The sequence below is a fragment of the Mixophyes fleayi genome, chromosome 12 (assembly GCF_038048845.1).
Source record: "Mixophyes fleayi isolate aMixFle1 chromosome 12, aMixFle1.hap1, whole genome shotgun sequence".
In the NCBI taxonomy this organism is placed as follows: Eukaryota; Metazoa; Chordata; class Amphibia; order Anura; family Limnodynastidae; genus Mixophyes; species Mixophyes fleayi.
In genome coordinates this window covers 83,194,627-83,221,713 of record NC_134413.1, presented here as the reverse complement: position 1 = coordinate 83,221,713, position 27,087 = coordinate 83,194,627, and the positions used below count along the sequence as shown (strand labels likewise).

At 44.4% G+C, this 27,087-nt stretch overlaps 1 protein-coding gene across 1 annotated transcript; it reads left to right on the top strand.

Moving 5' to 3' along the window:
- The first annotated feature begins 9,032 nt into the window (after positions 1–9,032).
- LOC142108574 (uncharacterized) lies at positions 9,033–22,715 on the top strand. Its single transcript, XM_075192342.1, has 7 exons — positions 9,033–9,048; positions 11,182–11,339; positions 13,578–13,769; positions 13,848–13,947; positions 14,063–14,160; positions 14,284–14,392; positions 20,631–22,715. The coding sequence occupies exons 2-7, from the start codon at positions 11,271–11,273 to the stop codon at positions 21,938–21,940; spliced, it is 1,878 nt and encodes a 625-aa protein (XP_075048443.1). The 5' UTR covers positions 9,033–9,048; positions 11,182–11,270; the 3' UTR covers positions 21,941–22,715.
- Positions 22,716–27,087: the final 4,372 nt, after the last annotated feature.

The window sequence follows — 27,087 nt, the reverse complement described above, 5'->3', positions numbered from 1 at the left end:
CATCCAATGTTTCTCTAGGCTCACTAACCTACTTACACTGTCCCATGGCAGAATATAACACAGAGCTGACACATGAAATGTTATTTGCACACTGCCCTCACCTGCTCACAGCACAGGGCCCAGTTATTACCTGTCTCTGAGTAACCCCCCTCACTGCAGACACTGGGGGGAGCACTTAGTAGCTGCTGCCGGATGTAGTTGTTGTATATAGAGGACTGATGGCAGCTCTCCAGGTTCTAAGATGGCGCCTGAGGGAGCAGGTGGCCACGCCCCCTCCGCAGCGTCACTGTTCTATATTGTCAGGTAGACTAAGGGAAAATGGCCGCCGCTGTCCTGCACTGAGGACAATACAGCAATAGTAAGTGTTAATTTTACTCGTGATAACATTTATTGATTAAAAGAACAGATTCCCCCCTCATCTCTCTCCCGCTGTGCCCATTCCCCGTCACCCAGTAGAGAAAGTGGGTGAGGGGGGGTCCTGTAGTCCCCAGACACAGTGTGGGCGTGACCGATACAGACCCAGTGACGCTGCACGGGGGGCGTGGCCACAGGCTCTCAGACATTATCTACTATATATAGATATATAGATCTACATCCGGGTCTGGTGAGTATGGAGGACACTGATTATACTGCATGGGGGGTATATGTGGGCAGTTACACATCATCTAAATGAAGACATACATTTATTACAGAGGATTAGTGGGATTTAGTTATCTGGGGTTATCAGAGATAAAGGGGTGCAGGGAACCCCAAGGTCACTCTATGGAGTGGTGCACTCACTCTATGGTACATTTTGTATTGAAATTCAGAGTTGACCACCCAGGGCTCTTGGTGCCCCAATAATTCAATATTACTGTTGAGACCTGGGCTCTTCAAGAACAGCCACCTCATGGCCCCTGTCCATTGGGCCATGAAATGTTCTGGTAGTTACAAGGTTCTTCAGAGCACATTGGCTTTGTGGCCACTTAAACCTGAATCTTATGGGCAGCATGGTGGCTCAGTGGTTAGCACTTCTGCCTCAGAGCCCTCATGAGTTCAATTCCTGACCATGGCATTATCTTTGTGCAGTTTGTATGTTCTCCCCGTGTTTGCGTGGATTTCCTCCGGGTGCTCCGGTCTCCTCCGACACTCCAAAAACATACTGGTAGGTTAATTGGCTGCTATCAAAATTGACCCTAGTCTCTCTCTCTCTCTGTCTCTCTCTCTCTGTCTGTCTGTGTGTTAGAGAATTTAGACTGTAAGCTCCAATGGAGCAGGGACTGATGTGAATGAGTTCTCTGTACAGCGCTGCAGAATCAGTGGCGCCATATAAATAAATAGCGATGATGATGAATCCAACTGCGCTGCGCCCAAATGATGGCTCGCAGAGAGCCTCAGAGGGGTAAAGGAGATTGGACACACTAGTACACCAAGTACCTGCAGATCTCTATCCTCTTCTGCTGAAATTATAGAAATCTTTGTCTCTGCCAGACCGGCCAGGGCACCGAAGCAAGTGCCTGACATTCTTGTATCTAACTACCAAGCATTGATATCTGTGGCTGAAGCTCCACGTCAGGAGAGGGGTTATTACAAACTTGGGAGTTGTAGTAACCTGTTATGGAAAAATCTTACCCCTGCTCTTTTGTTTAGTCTTATGTGGTTTAAACTAGACTTGCACATTGTACCATACATCCCCTGTCATGTCAGAGCCCTGAAGACTTTATGCTTTGTAATGTTCTTGTACTTTCTAAATCCATTGATGGAAATGCAGCGTCGATGAAACCAAATTTTTTTTTGGAAAGTGTGACTGGTTCATTGTGTCTCCAGAACGGACCGTATCGCGAGATCCTCTAATGCAGCATTATCCAACGAAATGATGCTGACAGGATACTTGGATAATGCTAAACATATGCTCCTTTTTGGGGGCAGGGTCGCTACTGGTGTGTTCAGAAATGCGTCTGTTCCAGCCCATAACTACAGACATGCTGCAGGCTTGTATAGTTTTGCAGTGCTTTGCCAAGGATTTTTATTTTTTTCTTCTCTGATTGTCCAATAGAATAGTCTCATGTGTACGAACTCTGTGTTTGCCACTGCGTAATAGTCAATTTGCCACGTGTAGCTAGAGGCAAATGTGTTAGAGACAGTGTTGCTCTACTCTATCTGGATTTATTATACTTATTTACTAATAAGTTTTCTCTATTAAGTTTACATGTTATTATGTATTTTAGAAATCTTTATATTTATTTAATAATAAACAGTAAACTTGGTTTTCACTACAATAATACCGCTGTCCCCTGTAAGTTGGGCTTTTTAAGTTTGGTTTGGACTTGTTTTTCATTTCAGAGTTGGCAACTCTGATCCGGGCCCTGTGCAAGGCGGAGGAAATATCTCCCTATAATAATATATCAGACAGCGGGAATTACCCCCATAGAGTTACCCCATGTTTATGTGCAGCCTCCCGACCATCAGGGCTTCATATACTAAAGCCTATGCTTAAGTCAAAGAAACTGAAATCCAAAAAACACAGTTTTACATTGGTAAAGGAAAAGAACAAACCTATAATAAAGGAAAAGTTTACTGTAGAAAAACATAAAATTGCCAACATGCCATTCTACCAAAAGCAACAACAAGCATCGCAGCATCATCTAGCTCCCCTTTCTCAGCTAGATCCCAATGGCCTTGTCACTGACAAGATCTGCTTCCACTGGTGTATGACTTCCAACTGTAGAGTTCATTGACAGCAGTGTGTCACACTTTAATGGAAATCACAGCTATGGAGCCAGGAATATGATGAAGCATAAGAGGTTTATTAAATAGGTTTAAATCAGAGAATTCAGGAAATGGTACAGAGCATAGTAGATGCTGAAGAGGGATTTCTGAGTAACGCTGAAAACTGGTAGCAAAGGAATACAGCAGAATCAGGCAGAATGGCAGAGTGGAGAGAAATCCTGTGCAGAGATGTCAGCAGCAGCATGTAAAAGGACCAGAGCACAAAAGAAGCAGGAGAACACAACAATAAGGAACAGCAACCAAACAACAATAACCATCAGAGGTAATAGGGAGCCACCAGGTGCAGGATATAATTAGTGTAACAGGTAAACCCTTAGTAGTGAGAAGGAGAAAGGCACAATAGCAGCGTCTCTGGTGAATCAGAGGTACTGCCAGATAATACATACAATGTACAGTCCAATATAGTCCTGGAGGCAGGAGTTGTCTATACAAAGCAGCATGCAGATACAATGCTGCAGAAAATGTGAAGGGAGATCCTGCTACCCCTCCTGTAGGAGTTTGTTAGACCTTTTAATATATGGGTGGGTAGGTGGTTCCCAAGGTCAATTCATATTGCACTGTTTTACATTTTGGCCTTGGTCTATCAGCTTGTGTAACAGTCGACAATTCAGGTGTCAACAGTATTATTAGGTCGCCAACTCACATAGGGGACAGTATGATTAGGTACACTATGGACAGTATTATTATAGGCCTAGGGATATGGTTAAGGACAGGTCTAGGGAAAGGGACGGAGAGGGTTAGGGACAGGTCTAGAGATAGGGACAGGGTGAGAGTTATGGATAATACTGTCTACATTTCAATTGTCAACCTAATAAATGTGGACTACATTTCAATTGTTGTCCTAATAATACTGTTGATGTCATTATATTGTCAACTTTATAACCTTGTCTATTCTGCTGCCCATCAATCATATTATGTAAATCCAAAATAAGGGTGGGTGGGAGGACCGGAGGACAATTCCATCTTGTACCACTTTTCTTTTCTGCCACTGCTGTGTGGCAATGTTTCCTAGATGTGCTATGAACTGCTGTGTGTTGGTGCCGTTGCTCTGTCGATTGGTAACCAGCCAGCTCGCTGCAGCCTTTGGCCGAAACTGGATGAAAATAATATTGTGACCTGTGAGGTGGTCATAATTTACTGGAAATTATTGTTATTGAGGTTAATAATGTAGGAGCCAAAAATAGCCAAATTATGTGATTTCTCTTACATCCATCTGGGGGACCCTGCTTAACCATGGGGTTGAGTCGGGGGGAGGAGTCTGGCACCCAAAGAGTTAACTTTTTTCAGCTGACAGTATATCACCCCCGCCAATTCCCCACATACCTCAGTTTGAATTGGGTGCCCTTGGAAGAAGGTCGCACCTGAATAGCTCCAAGAGAGACAGTGAACAGGGTTCATTGGTAATAGGTTTTTCCTTTTCTTTTGCAAGTTTTTTTTTTTTATAGCAGCGAGAGGCTCCGTGTATAACGGAGCTGACTCGTGGGAGAAGCGCCTGTCAGGGGGGTGGCCCCGCTGACAGAGCAGGTGAAACGCTTCTCACAGCGGGAAGCAGTCGGAAAGAGACTCTCCCCGCTGATGCAGGACGGGCGCTGCCATTAGGCAGAAAGCGCCTTTACTGCTGAGGTTCCCCGGAAGCCAGCTGGAGTATACCAAGTTCCTCCTCCTATGGGATGGCAGTGAATTCTTGAGGATGGCGCGCTAATGATAGCGCTAGCGGGAAACACATTCTAACAGGTTTCCCCCTAAGATACAGAAAGGGCAAAACGCTGTTAAAGAAAATATTACAGAAGGAGAGCCAGTGGAAGGGGAATGTGTTTGAGGAACACCGCTTACCCCCCCCCCCCCTGCTGAGTGAGCGTGTGGAAGATCCCTTTTGGCACCAAGGTTCAAAAGGAGGACAGTTGCAGCAGTCATTTGAAGAGAAGTGCACTGTTGCCACACATGCTCCCCGCTGAGTATCACTTTTATTTCTTCTGTGTATATGTGTGTGCATGTGTAGACATGTATATTATAAGACAATGATGTGTTGAGAGAACTGTTGTTTATAAGAAAACTATAAAGTTCTCCAAGCCTGTCTTATTTAAATCAGAAATCCTATGATATGTTAAATAACCTAATCTGTATTTCCTGATAATTTGGAGAAGTGTTTGTGAATTTTGAAACGTGATTCAGTTTTTAGCTTATCTTGTGATGGCAGATAAAAGCAAAACAACACGTACCAAACATAATGTCTGTTAAAAATGTAATGTTAAATTAACAAGTGAACGGCTGGATCAGGGGGGGCTCTGTGCGGCCTGCACTGTGGCTCCTGTGAAACGGCCTATAGACACCTCCACCATAACGGTAGATCCTCCTGAGTGGACGGCTGCCTTAACACATGGAGTTAATACCCTTGTAAATCTGTTATCTAAACCAGTTGAGATCCCATCTACATCTGTGGCTTCTCAGGGTATAACAGTAAGAATGACAGATGAGTCATTTTCCCCAGGGGTCAGTTTAAATCCCTCTCCAACCCTCCCAAGGGTTTCCCAGATAGGAGAGGTGGGTTGGTCAGCGGTGGCTAATGGCCTGGACCGGCTTACCCAATTCCTGGAGAACCCCAGACACAAACGTAGTGTTAATAGACGTAGACCAGCTAAAGCGCTGTGGTCAGTGTCAGACTCTGAGAGTTCCTCAGAGGAGGAGGGGGAATTGTTGGACGATTCAGATGTGTCCATTATAGAGTCAGAAGGAAACTCTAGGCACCAGGGTATGGACGATCTGGTAAAGGCAGTTCGTCAGACCCTGGGTTTTGTTGAAGTAGAGGAGACGAAGTCCTTGGACCGCTCTTTCTTTAAGAAAGCTTCTAAGCAGGTGGTCAGGTTCCCTCCCTCAGCTGAGTTGAGGGATATTGTGGAGGCCTCTTGGAAATATCCAGATAAGAGGTTCTCTATGCCAAAGAAGTTTGGCGTGTTGTATCCCCTTCAGTAGGAGGATATGACCTGTTGGGAACAGGTGGCGAAGGTGGATGCACCTGTGGCGAGATTGGTTCGTCAGACTACACTACCTGTACCTGGGTCAGCGGCCTTACAGGACGCGACTGACAAAAAATTAGAATCCCTGCTGAAGTCGGTCTTCTTGGCCGCCGGTACTAGCCTCAGGCCAGCATTGTCCTCTACCTGGGTAGCTAGGGCTATGGAAGCCTGGGCAGGGCAGTTAGAGTCTGCCTTGCAGGATTCAGATTAACTGCCTCTGGCCATGCAGCTAAGGGAGGCAGCAGGCTATGTATATGAAGCGGCCCATAATTCGGCCTCCATAGCTTCGTCTATTTCAGCTACAGCTGTAGTAGCTAGAAGGGTGTTATGGTTAAGGACTTGGAATGCGGATTCAGAGTCTAAAAGATCATTAGAATCCATCCCGTATACGGGTGGGATGCTATTCGGTCCAGAATAAGACTCTTGGATTTTACAGGCTTCAGGGAGCAAGAAGACGTCCTTGTCTTTAAATACTCCAAGACCTAGGGCTAGGCCTAGGTTTAGTTCTTTCAGACAGCCTTTTTACGGGGGCGGGTCTGGCAGAGGCCAGACTACCAATCCAGGGGCCGTGGAATCCAGGAGACTGTCCCGTAGAGGAAGATCATCCTTTGCCCCTGCGGTGCGGAGAGCTTCTTCCGCCAAGCTGCCAGATAGACCAGCAGCATAACTACCACCCGCCTTTGGTTACAGAGGGTGGGGTGGGAGGACGGCTGCTTGGGTTTGCCCAGCAGTAGACAAAGTCCTCGGTAGACGAGTAGGTCCAGGATATCGTGATAGAATTCATGGGGCCAGCTCATCTCAAGTTTTGGTTACCTCGCTGGCTTCTGTCAAATCAGAAAGAGCTCAGGGCTGTCGATTTGCTTAGTTTAAACAAAGCTATACAGGCTTAGAATTTCCAGTGAGGGAAAAGGTATTAGTCACACCCATTCGGGGTGCTAAGGCCAGACGGGTCGTTCAGTCTATGACTAAACTTCTGGAGTATGAAAGTGTCACAGAGAATCCCTTGTCTAAGAATGAGTTTCTTGAGACTAGTGAGGGACTTAGTACGCAGCAGAATGTTGTCTCCACAGGACAAGTTGAGGTCCTAGATGGAGTGGACAGGCAGGATCCTGTCAGACAAGAGGCTGTCAGTAGCCAGGTCTTTGAAGCTGCTGGGAAAGATGGTGACATCTTTCGCGACCTTACCCTGTGCAGGGTTCCACCCCATAAGAGGATTCCCGGTTCGAGGTACCAGTGGAGGAGGTAAGTCCTCAGCTGGTGGTTGCTGGACAAAAACCGAACAAAAGACAGGAAGGTCCCAGAGTTCTGCGCAAGAACAAGGGATCCACTGGTAGTGGACGTCCTAGCAAGGCCTTGGGGCTGCAGGTAAAACCTGCCCCACAGGGTCCCATGGAGAGTCAGTCCGGGGGATCGTCCAGTCTTTCTGGTACTTGCAGTAAGGCTGTGAAGAGATCTGCTGACCCTGGGACAGTTCTTGCGTCAGAGGCTGAACCAGCTGAATTTAATGGCAGAGCCTTAGAATCCAGTCTGTGGAGAGCAAGAAGTTTCTCGGGGGGGTGTAATAGGCACTCTCCTGAATGCCAGGAAGCCAGTTTCAGCCAAAATTTACCACCGTATCTGGCATATATATATATAAAGTGGTGTAAGAAGTCTTACAATTCTAAAACCTTTGGTCTGGCTAGATTTCTCGCCTTCTTACAGTGTGGTTTAGAGGCGGGGCTTAAACTTGGAACCTTAAAGGTTCAGGTATCTGCTTTGTCAGTGTATTTCCATAGACGGCTGGTGGAGCTTCCGGATGTTAAGACTTTTCTACAGGGAGTGCTTCACATCCAGCCGCCCTACGTGCATCCTGCGGAGCCTTGGGATCTTAATCTGGTCCTTTGCATGTTGCAGGAGCCTCCCTTTGAACCCCTACTCTCTGCAGAGTGGCGGTTCTTGACATGGAAGACAGTCTTCCTGCTTGCTATCGCCTCGGCCAGAAGAATCTCGGAGCTGGAAGCTTTATCCTGCAAAGAACCTTATCTGGTTTTTCATGAGGATAGAGCAGTTTTAAGGACTGTTCCGTCTTTTCTTCCTAAGGTGGTCTCAGGTTTCCATATTAATCAGGATATAGTTGTTCCAGTGTTCAGAGAGGAGCCTCAGACTCCTGGAACAAAGACAAATAAATATTTGAACGTAGTGAGGGCATTACGTATATATGTTAAGAGATCTGCAAAGATACGTAAGACAGATTCTCTATTTGTATTATTTGACTTTTCCAAGCGGGGATGGCCAGCATCTAAGCAAACTATTGCCAGATGGCTTACCCTGACTATCAGAGAGGCTTATGTCCGTATTAATCTCCCTGTGCCGAAGCGTATTGTTGCCCATTCTACCCGGTCGGTTGGGGCATCTTGGGCGGCTCGTAATGGAGCCACGACGGACCAGCTGTGCAGGGCAGCCACCTGGTCCTCGGTCCATACCTTTACAAAATTCTACCAATTTAATATATTTGCGTCTGGGGACGCCTCCTTTGGCCGTAGTGTTCTACGTGCAAGGAGATCAGAGCGGTCCCACCCTTCATAGGGATTGCTTTAGTAAGTCCCCATGGTTAAGCAGGGTCCCCCAGATGGATGTAAGAGAAAAAGGGATTTATACTTACGATAAATCTTTTTCTCTGAGTCCATCTGGGGGACACTGCGGTCCCCCCCCGTCTTTTCGTTGTTTTCTTTTATCTCCACTCCCCCCTCTGTTGAGTGGTGTGTCTTGGTTGATTGGCCTATCGTCCTAGGGCTTTGGTAATCAAACTGAGGTATGTGGGGAATTGGCGTCCGTCCTGTACTATAGCTAACTCCCCCCGCCCCCCACACTACCTAACCACACATACCTAACCAGATTGGGCCCTATTACTGGTACCATCACCATTTTTTGGTTTTCCCACTGGTTAGATAGCTCCCATTATCCACCAAATTTGCTCAACACATCTCCCTGAGCCTCAACTGCTCTTGTAACATAGAGAAAGAACTTGAACATCACCACTTCCATTTGTTTGGGGGGGAGATCAAAAACACCACCCACATTCTGTGACTCTTCTCGCATCTGTTTCTTCAACGGGACAAAGTACTTCAGGAATTATCCACAGAACAAGTGCACCAATACCCAACAAGAGGCATATCACCGACCATCCACTTCACTCTGAAGGAACACCTCCACCGAACAAAGAACAGGAAGACAAAGAACCAAACAAAAGGAACATCTCCCAATTGTCACTCTAAAGGATTAAGAAGTAAGTTAGAAACACATACAACACCCAACCACCTATAAATCCCACCAGGTTGCACCATGTCACCCTATTTGCTTTTCACATAGGGCCGATACCACTATGGTTGCTGCCCTGCGAAAAACAATCACAGCTCCACTGATACATCCTCACACCGCAGGCAGTCAGTATCCTACATCCCCACGTATAAATATGAAGGATTATAAAGACAAATTTCAGGGAAATCGGCACCCACGACAAGTGGACTTTTCATCCCTGATAAAATACCAACATTGTGATTGCCGACAGTCACAGTGCCGTATTTTATCAGTGTTGGGGAAAGTGAAATACCGGCATTTAGCCCGTCCCACCGGATTCCAGCCCAAATCTCACACTCGCCTCTTTCCCTGAGGCTACAGATTTGCTGAATCGCCCCAAACAGCGTTCACACAGCCACACCCACTTCGGTATTGCCACCACCTATTGAAAACGGGCAATAGGACCCCAATATCCTGGCACACAATGAGCACCCCTTGTTCCACACAGTTAGCAAGGCACCAGCAATCAAAGGGTTAAGCCTTAACCCCTCAATGCTCTATGACACAAATGTACATGCAGGCACACACTAGGCTTGGTATACATATGTATTCGCAATTCACACCTCAGCAATGAAAGGTTTTAGCATGGTTAAGCAATCTTATCTCTTCTACACAGGCAATGGATTTGTTTTTGATAAATAAGGACAGAACTTAAATTGTTTGATTTAATATACAAAAGCTACAATGCTTACAGATAATAAAAAAACAATTAGATAAAGATTTGACATACAAATAAAAAATTGCAAACAGTTGTAAAAACAAATGGGATGAAAGTACAGAGCATCACTTACGTATAATAATCTTTATGCCTGGGGGTAGGCAGAAAAGATGGACAGTCCTTCAATTAGATTGATTCCCAAGAAAGTGACAATTTGCCCCTTCCCAACACAGGTTTTTTAAGCCAAATGAAATTAAACAGTCTTCACAGGGGCAGTCTTAATGCTAATAGGGGGGCAGGATGTCCCCTGGGTGCCACTATAGTTTGCTCACAAATATTGCAAAAGTTTTGACCTTTGGTAATACCTCACAGATATATCCCAGAGACATAACTCCCCCTTCAATAAACCAGTCATAATCCCCCGCACATTTAAATACCAAACATGAGGAAATTATGACAATGTGACTTACCTTTTCCACAAACGTGATTATAGCTGTTCCCGGATACCACCAGTACCTGTCATTCACAACCCTGGTGTGATTTCTGCTCCCCAGTATGGAGAGGCACACAGGTTTCCCAATATATGAAATATGAAGGCATTTCCTTCCAAGTTCATATTTCTATATACCTACATAAAGAGAATTTAGGTTTTACCTGGGTCTTCAAGATTCTCACCAAGGCATATGGCTCACTAATTTACATCTAGTGGTTCTTTTGTTTTTCTTTGAGGTTGAATAGATATTTTCCCACTGTTGCTGAGTAAGGGATAACCCCACGTCAGCTTCCCAGCGAAGCCGGGCTGGGGCTTTAGAGGAGGGAATCAAGGAGTGGAGATACTGGTATCAGAACGTTATTCCGCCTTTATTGGCAGCTTTTGTCAGTCTATCTAAAATTGGAGCTGGGGGAAAGGAGAGAGAATGAGAAGCTTTAGAGACCGTTAACACCCAATGCCTGACTTGCAAATATCTATATGTCTCAGACAGGGGGAGGCTACTATAGCGGTCTTGGAGCAGAGAAAAAGGGAGAAAGAGACTCTGGGCAAACAAATCAGACAGAGATGTGATCCCTCTGTTCTTCCCATTGGCAAGATTCAGACCCGGGATAAGTTTGGAGACCGCTTGGAGGGAGAAGTTACGAGATGGAAGTGTAAAATCCGCATGCAATCCAATAACCCTACCCCACACCTGCATGGCATCTTAGATGGATGCTGGTCTATATACAGCTGGGGGGCGGACGAGTTTGGGAATCCAAAGTAGGGCAGGAAGGGAAAAGCTTGAGCCAGGGCCCTTTCAGTGTCTACCCAAGGCTTAGATGTCTGGGAAAGTGCTGCAATTGTATTTATTCCTTTAATATCTTACATGTCTGCTCTGTGATGTTTATAATGATTATTATATTTATTCCCAGACAGTTGAGCTGTGAGGAACCAGAGAATCTTTTACTACAAGTCAACTGAAGGTGAAACCCGATCTGTGTAAATCACTGATTCCCTGAGGATGGACAAGGACAGGAGTGAGAGGATATTACATCTCACCCTGGAGATCATCTACCTGCTGACTGGAGAGGTGAGGGATTCTGGGAATGTCACAGTGACATCATTCTTACTGCTATAAATAAAACAGAGACATGACTGGAGAGGTGAGAGGGATTCTGGGAATGTCACAGTGACATCATTCTTACTGCTATAAATAAAACAGGGACATGACTGGAGAGGTGAGGGATTCTGGGAATGTCACAGTGACATCATTCTTACTGCTATAAATAAATCAGGGACATGACTGGAGAGGTGAGAGGGATTCTGGGAATGTCACAGTGACATCATTCTTACTGCTATAAATAAAACAGGGACATGACTGGAGAGGTGAGGGATTCTGGGAATGTCACAGTGACATCATTCTTACTGCTATAAATAAAACAGGGACATGACTGGAGAGGTGAGGGATTCTGGGAATGTCACAGTGACATCATTCTTACTGCTATAAATAAAACAGGGACATGACTGGAGAGGTGAGGGATTCTGGGAATGTCACAGTGACATCATTCTTACTGCTATAAATAAAACAGGGACATGACTGGAGAGATGAGGGATTCTGGGAATGTTACAGTGACATCATTCTTACTGCTTTAAATAAAACAGGGACATGACTGGAGAGGTGAGAGGGATTCTGGGAATGTCACAGTGACATCATTCTTACTGATATGAATAAAACAGGGACATGACTGGAGAGGTGAGAGGGATTCTGGGAATGTCACAGTGACATCATTCTTACTGCTATAAATAAAACAGTGACATGACTGGAGAGGTGAGAGGGATTCTGGGAATGTCACAGTGACATCATTCTTACTGCTATAAATAAAACAGGGACATGACTGGAGAGGTGAGAGGGATTCTGGGATTGTCACAGTGACATCATTCTTACTGCTATAAATAAAACAGGGACATGACTGGAGAGGTGAGGGATTCTGGGAATGTCACAGTGACATCATTCTTACTGCTATAAATAAAACAGGGACATGACTTGAGAGGTGAGAGGGATTCTGGGATTGTCACAGTGACATCATTCTTACTGCTATAAATAAAACAGGGACATGACTGGAGAGGTGAGGGATTCTGGGAATGTTACAGTGACATCATTCTTACTGCTATAAATAAAACAGGGACATGACTTGAGAGGTGAGAGGGATTCTGGGATTGTCACAGTGACATCATTCTTACTGCTATAAATAAAACAGGGACATGACTGGAGAGGTGAGGGATTCTGGGAATGTCACAGTGACATCATTCTTACTGCTATAAATAAAACAGGGACATGACTGGAGAGGTGAGGGATTCTGGGAATGTCACAGTGACATCATTCTTACTGCTATAAATAAAACAGGGACATGACTGGAGAGGTGAGGGATTCTGGGAATGTCACAATGACATCATTCTTACTGCTATAAATAAAACAGGGACATTACTGTTGTCACCTGAACAGCTGTATATTAGCAGCATGTAGATGGTCTCAGATAAAAGTATGATTCCCAGATGCTGGGATATATTGCATTGGCCACAGTATGTTGTTTTTCTACAACTAATACATTCATGAGACTTTAGGCTTTACAGCTTTTGCTGTATTTTTAGATGTTACTAAGTTTTACATTTAGGTAATGATTTCCACTTTCCAGTGGGTAAATGTATGAAAGAGGGATTTCTGCAAGTTGCCGGAAATCTGTGAATTTGCAGGGAAAATTTAAAGCGGCAATGCCTTGTAAAAGCAAACTTACCTTTACAAGGCATCGCCAGTTTAAATTTTCCCTGCAAAGTCGACGATTTCCGGCAACTTGCAGAAATCGCTCTTTCATACATTTACCCCCAGGACTAATGTGCAAAATAGAAAATAAATGCTTATTTTATAAAGACATCCCCTGCCCTACCTGTAGCTGTTTCCTATATGCACTGTCTATTAGAGTGTATACAGCACTTACCTCTCCTACTGTCTTCCATATGTCCACCATCTGAGTCCTCTGTCTGCTACAAGCCCCCACTTTAAACTCATCTTATTGTTCGCACTGATTTGTTTAAAGCAGATGATAGATCCGCGGGGGCCGGCTGTATATAGAGGACTCAGATAGGTGGGACCACTGAAGATGTCCAAAGCTGCAGGAGGTGTAAATGTTATATACACTCCACTTTCCTGTATATAGTAAACAGTTACATATAGACCTTTAGAACAATATTGTATATTTTACATAATAAACCCCTAAGAAAACTTAAAAATATGTGGCTCTTCATTTACCTTGATGTCTCTCTCCATACACAGGATTACACAGTAGTGATAAAGAGATCTGGTGAGTGTGTGACACCCAGGAGCCGCCCCTGTGTGTCAGGAGGATTGAGCAGGACCCAGAGCCCCATCACGGTGCCTGAACCTCAATCACTGATACGTGAAGGAAACAATGACCAGAAGATCCTGGAACTGACCAACAAGATCATTCAGCTGGTGACTGGAGAGGTGACTGCTGGGAATGGGACATTATACAGTAACACCAGGGGATGTGTCTGGGTGATGACTGTGTCATTGTGTTGTCAGGTTCCTATAAGGTGTGAGGAGGAGTGGGAGAATTTAGAAGGGCCCAAGGATCTGTATGAGGACGTGAGGATGGAGAATCACCGGATCCTCACATCACTGGGTAAGAGGAGACTTTCATTTATTGTAAAGTGGAGCAGTTTTGAGGGCCAAATGGATACAGATCATCTGATAATTACATAACCAAAATGTATTCTGTCTTCATGTGTTTCCTACAGATGGATCCAGTAACAGAAATACCCCAGAGAGATATCTCCGACCTCTTTATTCACAGGATTGTACACAGGAAAATCCCAGTATCCCACAGGAGAATCAGGTAGATTATAGGGTCTCACAAAATCCCCAAATGATTATACACTGATATTCTTCTGTTTCATATCAATTTATTAAATCAGATATTATTAATTATGATATTTTTATTATTTTGCGGGTTATTTAGGATGATCTGACTGATATTAAAGTAGAAATTATAGAGGGAGAGGAAGAGACGTATGTGAGGGGTGATCAGCAGTGTAAGGAGGAGGAAATCCCTACAGATATCGGCACAGGTGAGTAATTAACACTTATTACAGAAAAGAGTCACATATTCTGCTTATTCAGTCAATAAAACAATCATTTATTCTACACCCTCCTCTGTCAGTACAAACTAATAAGTATAACTTATCTGTGCAGTGGGAGAGTCAGGAGCCATCAGCCTCATTAGATTCCTGTTCTCCTCCTCACATCATATCACTGTGTGCTACCAGCCCAGAGATCTGACCAGTCTCCTCCTCACATCATATCACTGTGTGCTACCAGCCCAGAGATCTGACCAGTCTCCTCCTCACATCATATCACTGTGTGCTACCAGCCCAGAGATCTGACCAGTCTCCTCCTCACATCATATCACTGTGTGCTACCAGCCCAGAGATCTGACCAGTCTCCTCCTCACATCATATCACTGTGTGCTACCAGCCCAGAGATCTGACCAGTCTCCTCCTCACATCATATCATTGTGTGCTACCAGCCCAGATATCTGACCAGTCTCCTCTTCACATCATATCACTGTGTGCTACCAGCCCAGATATCTGACCAGTCTCCTCCTCACATCATATCATTGTGTGCTACCAGCCCAGAGATCTGACCAGTCTCCTCCTCACATCATATCACTGTGTGCTACCAGCCCAGAGATCTGACCAGTCTCCTCCTCACATCATATCATTGTGTGCTACCAGCCCAGAGATCTGACATGTCTCCTCCTCACATCATATCATTGTGTGCTACCAGCCCAGAGATCTGACCAGTCTCCTCCTCACATCATATCACTGTGTGCTACCAGCCCAGAGATCTGACCAGTCTCCTCCTCACATCATATCACTGTGTGCTACCAGCCCAGAGATCTGACCAGTCTCCTCCTCACATCATATCACTGTGTGCTACCAGCCCAGAGATCTGACCAGTCTCCTTCTCACATCATATCATTGTGTGCTACCAGCCCAGAGATCTGACCAGTCTCCTTCTCACATCATATCACTGTGTGCTACCAGCCCAGAGATCTGACCAGTCTCCTTCTCACATCATATCATTGTGTGCTACCAGCCCAGATATTCGACCAGTCTCCTCCTCACATCATATCACTGTGTGCTACCAGCCCAGAGATCTGACCAGTCTCCTCCTCACATCATATCACTGTGTGCTACCAGCCCAGAGATCTGACCAGTCTCCTCCTCACATCATATCATTGTGTGCTACCAGCCCAGAGATCTGACCAGTCTCCTCCTCACACTGTCTGGTGTATCTCATGAGACATCAGTCTGACACCATGAAATTACCCATGAACCTCCTGTACACTACCTCCTGTGACAGTATCCATAACCATCTCTCTGTACTACCACATGTGACATTACCATGAATATTTGATCCTCAGCTGTATATTATCACTGTAATACTAATGCAGAATATGAGATTATTCTCCTCCCTCTAAGATCACATACACCCCATCACAATATACCATACTTGCCAACTCTCGGAAACAAGTTTCCGGGAGAGGGGGCATGACTGGAGGGCGGGAGGGGGCGGGACGAGGCCAAACGTGTCATTTTGGTCCGGCTCCCCGCGAAAACTTAATTTACGTTGCAGGGGGCGGGGCCAAAATGACGCGATTGGCCTCGTCCTGCCCCCTCCCGCCCTCCAAAATGCCGTTAATCACCGAGAATCGCGTCATTTGATGCGATTCTCTGTGAAATCCAGGATGCAGGAGAAATGCCAACGAGCCCGAGAGCCCGGGAGACTGAACCGAATTTTGGGAGTCTCCCAGACATTCCGGGAGAGTTGGCAAGTATGCAATATACACTTCATGTGGACAATATTACTGGCTAATTAATCTTCCTGTTGTAGAATGCTGGCTGGGCAATGTGTATACTTAGGAACTGTTAGGCACAAAAAAAACCCCAAAAAACTGACTGTTTTATGCAAGTTCAGTAAACACAGCAATAGTTGTATGTTAAAGACAGTTAAACATGGTGTAACATGGGTGCATTGTGCTTGGTAATGCAGTATTATAATTATGGGTGGGGTACGTTGAAACGGCACTGTCAACTCCGACAATGTTTTAAACGACAGGGGAATAACGATGCCTATAATCCCTACAGTACTGAAATGACTACTTACCATATGTCAGACATGTAGTTATAACGGAGCTTCAAATCAGCGTCCAGTGTTCAATCCGAATGGCCTAAATACATAGAGTATGAAATTACGTCATTTAGTATGGACAGACTGAAAATGCTGGGCTTTAAAGCACCAATACCCGGACCCCACGCCTGCATTACATTATACCACCTGTATTATTAGTATCATTGCTAATTATAATGAATTGTTGAAGTTTGCAATTTGAAATTAAACAGCTGGACAGTTCAATTTACTCATAGTATGAAAATGTTGGTAATTATAATATGTTACTCAATGTAAAATAAAATATCTGTTTCTCTTTCGTACCATTGGGGGACACTGCAATACATTGGGGTATAATAGGTGGAATAGGAGCTAGGGCACTTTAAATCTTAAACTGAAGGACAGCTCCTCCCTTACTATGCCCCTCCCATGGGAGCCATCTTCAGTTTTAGTAAAGTGCCTCAGGAGTTGGGTTTATGTCTAAGGGCTCCTCTCCTGTATTATATATTTTCATTTTATGTTTATAATTTTTCCCATTCTGTCAGGGACGCCTCCCCAGGGGTGAAATGCCTGTCGGCCACTTTCACCCTGGATCCCTGATCAAGGGAGAGTAGCCTGTTAGGCTGCCCTCTCCTCTGCAGCCCGCCAGCTCTTCATTGTCACTGCCCACGGAGCTCCGGCGGAAGGCTGCGTGTTCCCTAATAACGAGCATTACCAGAGGAGTCTGTTAAATTCGGGAACGGCCACCAGAACAGATCTCCTTCAGGGTCAGGGTTACTCTATACATAGTCACCAGATTGTCTGTCTTAGCGTACTTCATCAGGATTACATTGAAATATTGGCACTCTTTAGCCTAGTATAATGTTGGGGACTTGCATTTCTTCTCCTTTCAGGGTGTTCTGGTGTTTTCCCCACTCAGTTTAGGATACCTGAAGCATGACTGACAGAGGGACTTCCAAGCCTACGTAGGGCCGCTGGTAGATCTGTGCAGCTTTCTACAAGTGCCAGGTGTACTTCTCATTATCTTTGGGGCAGTTTGACACAGAATGTCCTTGTGTAGGATGCGAGAAGGGGTTCCACCATGACCGCTTTCTGCGAGTCCGTCAGGGGCTGTGAAGAAACCGTCTTGCGCTGAGTCGCTGACGACATCCAGGGCCGATCTCATTTGGGTGCAATCTCTGACATGGGGTAGGTGGACCTTTTATTTCTTGAAAACAATCAACACACATTCCTGCTTCACAGATAGTGATAACTACTAGTGTGGCTTCCCGACTAGAAGTGAGTCAGCTATGGGTCTGGCTAGGGATGCTTCCTCATGGAATGTCTCTTCTTGGAATGCCAGTTACGGTATTCCTGGATTTATTTAGGACTTGTTTCTGCTTTCCCTCTAAGGAGGATGGGGAGTTGATTCACCAGTCTGGGGAGAAGAATACATGTGGGGAAGGAGATTCCTCTGTGATACACAGTGTGTATGGCTGGGGCCTGAGAGTCTAATTCCTCTAACTTCTTCTTTATGAGTCAAAGTTTCCAGATGTATTGTTCAAACTGTCTCCTCAGCCTAGGCTGTCTGTCTGTTCCAGTTACTTGGAAAACTTTAATTTCTTCTCTCCTTATCTTCAGTAAATACAAATAAGGACAAGCTCCTCCCAGGATAGCTTCTCCTGTTGTCACCTCGCTAGCTCCATCACAATGCCTGGGAGCAGCGTTGCTCCAGGTCAATGCTGGTACCAGGTTAAAAAAAAAAATCCTTAAAGCTGCACGTGACAAGGCCGTTTGTTAAATCCGTTCGAGTCTCTGTGATGAGTACGGCTCTTCAGACTGGACAGCACAATTGGCCACCGCTCACACGAGGTTGGGCCTAGTGCTGTGTTTTTCTAATGGTTCATAGATAGGATTAAACGCAGGCATCTTGGATGCTGTCTTTCTTTCCCCTGGTTTTGTTACTATATTTTGGCGGCAAGGCATTCCTTCGGTTACGTTCCTGGACAGCTGATGCCAGTTCTAAGAGTTCTCCAAAGTTTTACTGTTTCCTGAGAGCTATAGTGTTCTTTACTGTATCTTCAGAGGACGAGAGCTCCGTATGCCTGTCAGAGATGGAACACCGACTTGGCCCAGGTCTCAGTCCGTTCGTGTTTTCAGGTGCATGAAAGTTGCTTCTAATAGTTAAGGTTGGTATATTCAGTGTACAGTGACCTGACGAGATGAGGTGTTCCTTACCTCCCTGGATGTGGATGTTGTTTTCCTTCATGTTCCCATATTGAAGGGGTTTTCGTGTCTACGTCCGTTGCAGTTCACGATGGACGCAGTGAGTGTCAGGTTTGCCCTCGTTTCAGCTTGTTCCCACCCCATAAGCCTTTGCCAAACCCCTCGCCATCATCACACCTCTTTCACTCTCGAGGCGTAAATTATGTGCCAGTGGGGAGAACGTTGTATCACCTGAAGTCGTCCTCTGCCTTTCCGACGGGCTTTCTGGGGAAAGGCTGCAGGTTTCTCTACCCCAGTCTTCCTGGATCCCAGTAGAACGACTGAGGTTCTTCGGATGGATTTTTGGCTCAGTGTCCTCTTGTTGTTTTTCCTGGAGAGCCCGACTTTTTCGTTATGATGAGAGCGGTGCATATCCTGGCCAGCCCGAACATGTCTTTTCTCCGGTACATGATGTTGGTAAGGCCTGGGTTCCAGGGGGTTTCTCTGGCACAAAGTATTCCGGTCTGCTTCAGCAAATATCTCTAGTAAATCACCCGGATACTGGATATCTTCCTGTTCCACCCATCAGCTGGACAGGCAGATCGTTATTCCTTGGCCTCTCGGTCTACGCTTGCTTGCGGGTCGCTATATTCAGACCGGGCTCACAGCGACATGGCTGTAGCGCAGTTATAGAGGTCCATGACGGTATGCCAGGTACAGGTCCAGGTCAGCTCCGCCACGGTTCTCCCAGTGCTGGAGTTCTGAGAGTTGGATGAGTGGCAGGTTTAGCCCCATCAGGTTCCCTCTGGTCAGTGATCTCTCACACAGAGGTGGTAGATCAGCAGGTTCAGCGCCGGGGTCTGCTAGAAATATTTTGTGGGCTTGTGTCTGTTCTTCTTGGTTTCTCACATAATTTATTAACCCCAAGGTGGTGCACACGGGTGCATGACGATCCGTTACAGTTTGCTGGAGCATTATATTCCTATTGCTTCCCATGCTCCCACGGATGTTACTGACGCTCCTATTGATGGCTGCCTTCGGGCCACCGGTCTGGCTGCATCGGGCATGGTTCTCTGGCATCCTGGGGTTGGTCATTGGTCCGCCTTGCGGCTAATCCTTGTCTTGTAACTGCCTGCTTTGCTATTGGCTTGGCAACAGGACTCCTGATACCATGTTTCCAAGGGCCAGGGGTTTTCTTCCCTCGAGCTGGAACAGGTTGTGATCACGGGGTGGTTCCTTTCTTCGGTTTGGTGTACATGTACGTGGGTGACCAGCACATGCACACTCTAGTCTGGTTGGATACCTTCCAGGGTGGTTGGCTTCCCTTAGGGGCTAGACTGGTGCCGGTTGGATTGTCTTTTCCTTCAGGGGCGGTTGGTGCTTCCTAGGTGGCGCATGCAGTTGCTTAGACAGACTTGGTTGTTCCAGGTCACTGCGTCGTCGGTCGTCCACACCTTTCTGGTGTTCTGGGGGATTGCCAGGGTTTACATTCCAGAATGTATATCTTGGCTGCACAGTCTCATACGCAGTGATTTCAGAGCAATCCCTCCCTTAGGGGCATCTTAGGTATATCCCCAATGTATCCCAGTGTCCCCCAATGGTAGGAAAGAGAAACTTTTTACTCACCTTAAAATCTGTTTTTCTGACTCCATTGGGGGACACTGAGCACCATCCCCTTGCTCTGTCTGCTGGTTGGTTATGATTTAGGTATGTTGTTTTTTTTAGGCCAGCTTCATCCCTCTCTTTCGGACTTTGTTATAAAACTGAAGATGGCTCCTATAGAAGGGCGTAGTAGGGCAGTATCTGTCCTTTAGTTTAAGATTTAAAGTGCCCTAGCTCCTATTTCACTTACTGTACCCCAATGTATTGCAGTGTCCCCCAATGGAGTCAGAGAAACAGATTTTATGGTGTGTTAAAATCCTCGTTTCCATACATTTATTTTATTTCCAGCAGATGGATGCAAACACAGGAATATCTCAGATGGAAAATTAATTTTGTCTACTGATTTTGAAAAAGAAGATGACAACATCACACATGATTCTCTAGGAGGAAACCCCACTACTCTAAATATACATCCAATACTTCACAGAGAAGATAAATCATCTGATCCCTGTAATCATGAGGAATATCCTCCTGATAACCTAGATATTGTTACATATAGTACAGCTCATACAGATGATAAAGTATTTATATGTCCTGAGGGTGGGAAATGTTTTACACAGAAATCAAATCTTGTTGCACATCAGAGAACTCACACAGGTGAGAAACCTTTTACATGTTCTGAGTGTGAAAAACGGTTTACATACAAATCAAAACTTATTAGACATCAGAGAACTCACACAGGTGAAAAACGGTTTACATGTTCTGAATGTGGGAAATGGTTTACACAGAAATCAGTTCTTGTTCAACATCAGAGAACTCACACAAGTGAGATACCGTTTACATGTTCTGAATGTGGGAAATGGTTTACACATAAATCATATCTTATTAGGCATCAGAGATCTCACACAGGTGAGAAACCATATTCATGTTCTGAATGTGGGAAATGTTTTACACAGAAATCAATTCTTGTTGAACATCAGAGAACTCACACAGGTGAGAAACCGTTTACATGTTCTGAGTGTGGGAAATGTTTTACACGTAAATCAAATCTTGTTGAACATCAGAGTACTCACACAGGTGAGAAACCGTTTACATGTTCTGAGTGCAAGAAATGTTTTGCACAGAAATCAAAGCTTGTTGAACATCAGAGAATTCATACAGGAGAGAAACCGTTTACATGTTCTGAGTGCGGGACATGTTTTACACAGAAATCAATTCTTGTTGCACATCAGAGAATTCACACAGGTGAGAAACCGTTTACATGTTCTGAGTGTGGGAAATGTTTTACACGTAAATCAAATTTTGTTGACCATCAGAGAACTCACACAGGTGAGAATTTGTTTCCATGTTCTGAGTGTGAGAAATGTTTTACACGTAAATCAAATCTTGTTGTACATCAGAGCACTCACACAGGTGAGAAACCGTTTACATGTTCTGAGTGTGGGAAATGTTTTATACAAAAGTCAGAGTATGTTAAACATCAGAGAACTCACACAGGTGAGAAACCGTTTACATGTTCTGAGTGTGGGAAATGTTTTACACAAAAATTAAAACTTATTGAACATCAAAAACTTCACACAGGAGAAAAGCAATTGGATATGAAACAAATGTACTGTGATACTCCAGATATTGTAAAAGTAGTTGATATTTTAATGTAACTTAAACAATAGGTATATATATATATATGTAATGTTTTTTCAACTGTTTTTATCAAACAATCAAAATGGGTACAACAAAACTTTGTACTTAAAATACCAAATGAGAGTTTTTTTCTACATCTGTTTTAAGTATAACAGACATTTTATGTAACATACAATATCTTAGTTCTTCGAGTATTACGTAGAAAAATTGAAATACAAATTTGACGTTTATTACCCGTGTCACTGTGCACACGCTATCTTCATATCCTGTTCCTGGATAGTCTCATTACATAACCACACACTTATATTTCATAAGATACACCTAGTCCTGTCCTTTATACTATAGTAACATCCAATTTTCACAGAGTTCTCTAGATAATACTTAGGGACATATTCAATTACAATTTGCGGCTGCGATTACATGCGGCTGCATGGGTCTCGGTACCGCAACATCGTGGATTTCGGTGCGCACATAAATCTGCGATAGTGCGCTACCGTAATGCCGCTTTATACGCGCAGCCGCAAATTGAAATTAAATTCCCCACTTTCTGTCTCAAGGCAATATAAAACCTTAATGAAATGTAGATATTTGTATGATAAAGCATATTTACTCGCAACAATGTTACAATATATATTCAATAAAATCTTACACACAGTGCATATATGATAATCTGTGTTTAGGCTGAAGACCCTAATACTTCTTTCTGTATTTCATAAATGTGTAAAGTCTTGTGTGTAGATGTATGTACACATGTTTTTGTGTCCCAGATCCCATTAAACTCCTATTATCATAGATATGTTCCAGTATATAAATACACTGCTATTCCTGTATACAATCCACACAGAATCAACACAAAACCCTCACTATATCACAAATGTATAATACATAACACCACTGGTCTTGTATCATGTGCATATATATCACAACCTCCATATATTCTCAATAGTACATCACATTACATCAAATATATTATGTATCTCACACGGGGGCCACTGTGTCCAATCACTGAAGCCATATTATGTCCTAAAACACAAACTCCACTTCTAAAGCACCATATTCCTGTTTACATTATCCACACTGTATCCCGTAAATATGCACAGTCCTACAATTATACAGCATTGCAGGAGATATAGTGCAGTGTAGGGATCAGTACAATGCAGCATAGTGCATACAGCATTGCAGGAGATATAGTGCAGTGTAGGAATGGGTACAATGCAGCATAGTGCATACAGCATTGCAGGAGATATAGTGCAGTGTAGGAATGGGTATAGTGCAGCATAGTGCATACAGCATTGCAGGAGATATAGTGCAGTGTAGGAATGGGTACAATGCAGCATAGTGCATACAGCATTGCAGGAGATATAGTGCAGTGTAGGAATGGGTACAATGTAGCATAGTGCATACAGCATTGCAGGAGATATAGTGCAGTGTAGGAATGGGTACAATGCAGCATAGTGCATACAGCATTGCAGGAGGTATAGTGCAGTGTAGGAATGGGTACAATGCAGCATAGTGCATACAGCATTGCAGGAGATATAGTGCAGTGTAGGAATGGGTACAATGCAGCATAGTGCATACAGCATTGCAGGAGATATAGTGCAGTGTAGGAATGGGTACAATGCAGCATAGTGCATACAGCATTGCAGGAGGTATAGTGCAGTGTAGGAATGGGTACAATGCAGCATAGTGCATACAGCATTGCAGGAGATATAGTGCAGTGTAGGAATGGGTACAATGCAGCATAGTGCATACAGCATTGCAGGAGATATAGTGCAGTGAAGGAATGGGTACAATGCAGCATAATGCATACAGCATTGCAGGAGATATAGTGCAGTGTAGGAATGGGTACAATGCAGCATAGTGCATACAGCATTGCAGGAGGTATAGTGCAGTGTAGGAATGGGTACAATGCAGCATAGTGCATACAGCATTGCAGGAGATATAGTACAGTGTAGGAATGGGTACAATGCAGCATAGTGCATACAGCATTGCAGGAGATATAGTGCAGTGTAGGAATGGGTACAATGCAGCATAGTGCATACAGCATTGCAGGAGATATAGTGCAGTGTAGGAATGGGTACAATGCAGCATAGTGCATACAGCATTGCAGGAGATATAGTGCAGTGTAGGAATGGGTACAATGCAGCATAGTGCATACAGCATTGCAGGAGGTATAGTGCAGTGTAGGAATGGGTACAATGCAGCATAGTGCATACAGCATTGCAGGAGATATAGTGTAGTGTAGGAATGGGTACAATGCAGCATAGTGCATACAGCATTGCAGGTGATATAGTGCAGTGTAGGAATGGGTACAATGCAACATAGTGCATACAGCATTGCAGGAGATATAGTGTAGTGTAGGAATGGGTACAATGCAGCATAGTGCATACAGCATTGCAGGAGATATAGTACAGTGTAGGAATGGGTACAATGCAGCATATTGCATACATCATTGCAGGAGATATAGTGCAGTGTAGGAATGGGTACAATGCAGCATATTGCATACATCATTGCAGGAGATATAGTGTAGTGTAGGAATGGGTACAATGCAGCATAGTGCATACAGCATTGCAGATGATATGGTGCAGTGTAGGAATGGGTACAATGCAGCATATTGCATACATCATTGCAGGAGATATAGTGTAGTGTAGGAATGGGTACAATGCAGCATAGTGCATACAGCATTGCAGATGATATGGTGCAGTGTAGGAATGGGTACAATGCAGCATATTGCATACATCATTGCAGGAGATATAGTGTAGTGTAGGAATGAGTACAATGCAGCATAGTGCATACAGCATTGCAGGAGATATAGTGTAGTGTAGGAATGGGTACAATGCAGCATATTGCATACAGCATTGCAGGAGATATAGTACAGTGTAGGAATGGGTACAATGCAGCATAGTGCATACAGCATTGCAGGAGATATAGTACAGTGTAGGAATGGGTACAATGCAGCATAGTGCATACATCATTGCAGGAGATATAGTGCAGTGTAGGAATGGGTACAATGCAGCATGGTGCATACAGCATTGCAGGAGGTATAGTGCAGTGTAGGAATGGGTACAATGCAGCGTATTGCATACAGCATTGCAGGAGATATAGTGCAGTGTAGGGACCAGTACAATGCAGCATAGTGCATACAGCATTACAGGTGATATAGTGCAGTGTAGGGATCAGTACAATGCAGCATAGTGCATACAGCATTGCAGGAGGTATAGTGCAGTGTAGGAATGGGTACAATGCAGCATAGTGCATACAGCATTGCAGGAGATATAGTGCAGTGTAGGAATGGGTACAGTGCAGCATAGTGCATACAGCATTGCAGGAGGTATAGTGCAGTGTAGGAATGTGTACAGTGCAGTATAGTGCATACAGCATTGCAGGTGATATAGTGCAGTGTAAGAATGGGTACAATGCAGCATAGTGCATACAGCATTGCAGGAGATATAGTGTAGTGTAGGAATGGGTACAATGCAGCATAGTGCATACAGCATTGCAGGTGATATAGTGCAGTGTAGGAATGGGTACAATGCAGCATATTGCATACAGCATTGCAGATGATATGGTGCAGTGTAGGAATGGGTACAATGCAACATAGTGCATACAGCATTGCAGGAGATATAGTGCAGTGTAGGAATGGGTACAATGCAGCATAGTGCATACAGCATTGCAGGAGATATAGTGCACTGTAGGAATGGGTACAATGCAGCATATTGCATACAGCATTGCAGGAGATATAGTGCAGTGTAGGAATGGGTACAATGCAGCATGGTGCATACAGCATTGCAGGAGATATAGTGCAGTGTAGGAATGGGTACAATGCAGCATAGTGCATACAGCATTGCAGGAGATATAGTGCAGTGTAGGAATGGGTACAATGCAGCATAGTGCATACAGCATTGCAGGAGATATAGTGCAGTGTAGGAATGGGTACAATGCAGCATAGTGCATACAGCATTGCAGGAGATATAGTGCAGTGTAGGAATGGGTACAATGCAGCATAGTGCATACAGCATTGCAGGAGTTACCAATCAGCATGGCAGTAGGTCAGCCATCACGGAAGGATTATATCAGACACACTATCCTTATCTGATAACACAGAACAGCAGCATTACATGCAGCTCTATAACCATTCCCCTCTATAAATTCACCATTTCTTCAGTCATGTCTATGAGCACTGTATAATCCCTTACTAGCACAGTATCTACTACTATGAACTCTATATTGTCTAAACTCATGTTCCAAAACAGACCCAATAATTACACAATATTACATCACAAATCCACGTATATTGTTCAATCATAATCCCCTATACTATCTCACAACCATGGTGCTGTATAAAGTGCATACAATTCCTATTTATGGAACACAATCCAGGCACAGTCACATATTCATCACATTCTATCACAATAAGAGGATTTTAACTCACCATAAAGCCTGATTCTCTGACTCCATTGGAGGACACTACTGTACATTGGGGTATAGTAGGTGGACTAGGAGCTTAGGCACTTATACATTTGTTTAACAGACACATACTCCTCCCTACTATGCCCCTCCTCTCTGCCAGCAACCTCTGTTTTGCATAACCAAGCCTAGAAGAAAGGTCCTCAAGGCAAACAAAGAAACCAAAGCTATAACAGAATCAAACTAATTTTCAGAGGAATGGAAGGGTGCACAGTGTCCCCCAATGGAGTCAAAGAAACAGATTTTACGGTAAGTAAAAATTCTCTTTTCCCTTTCCTACCATTAGGGGACATTTCAGTTCATTGGGTACATACCAAAGCTGTCCCTAAGGGAGGGATTGCTCTGGAACGACTGCAAGCAACACCTTGCACTCAAAGCTCACAGCCGCAGTGGCGAAGCACCATGACGTACCGCCTAAGAAGCTCCAATAGCCCTAGTTGCGTGAGTCTTCAAAGCCTCTGGCACAGGCCGCAAAGCCCTAACATACACCAAACAAATGGTGGATGTTATCCAGCGAGCAGTGAACTGTTTAGAAGCAGGCCACCCTCTATTGTGCACATTATACAGGATGAAGAGATCATTCGTCCTATGAACAGAAACCGTGCTATCAATATAACATTGAATGGTGCGGACAACAGAAGGAGTCATCCGAAGAACTACATTCTCCTGATTCAAATGGAACTTGGACACTATCTTC

What these genes read in the sequence shown, in the direction of transcription:
- LOC142108574 (XM_075192342.1), top strand. Translation starts at nt 11,271, where the DNA reads ATGGACAAGGACAGGAGTGAGAGGATATTACATCTCACCCTGGAGATC. An exon ending in CCGGATCCTCACATCACTGG is followed by an intron (nt 13,948 to 14,062) that starts GTAAGAGGAGAC and finishes TGTTTCCTACAG; the next exon opens with ATGGATCCAGTAACAGAAAT. An exon ending in GTATCCCACAGGAGAATCAG is followed by an intron (nt 14,161 to 14,283) that starts GTAGATTATAGG and finishes CGGGTTATTTAG; the next exon opens with GATGATCTGACTGATATTAA.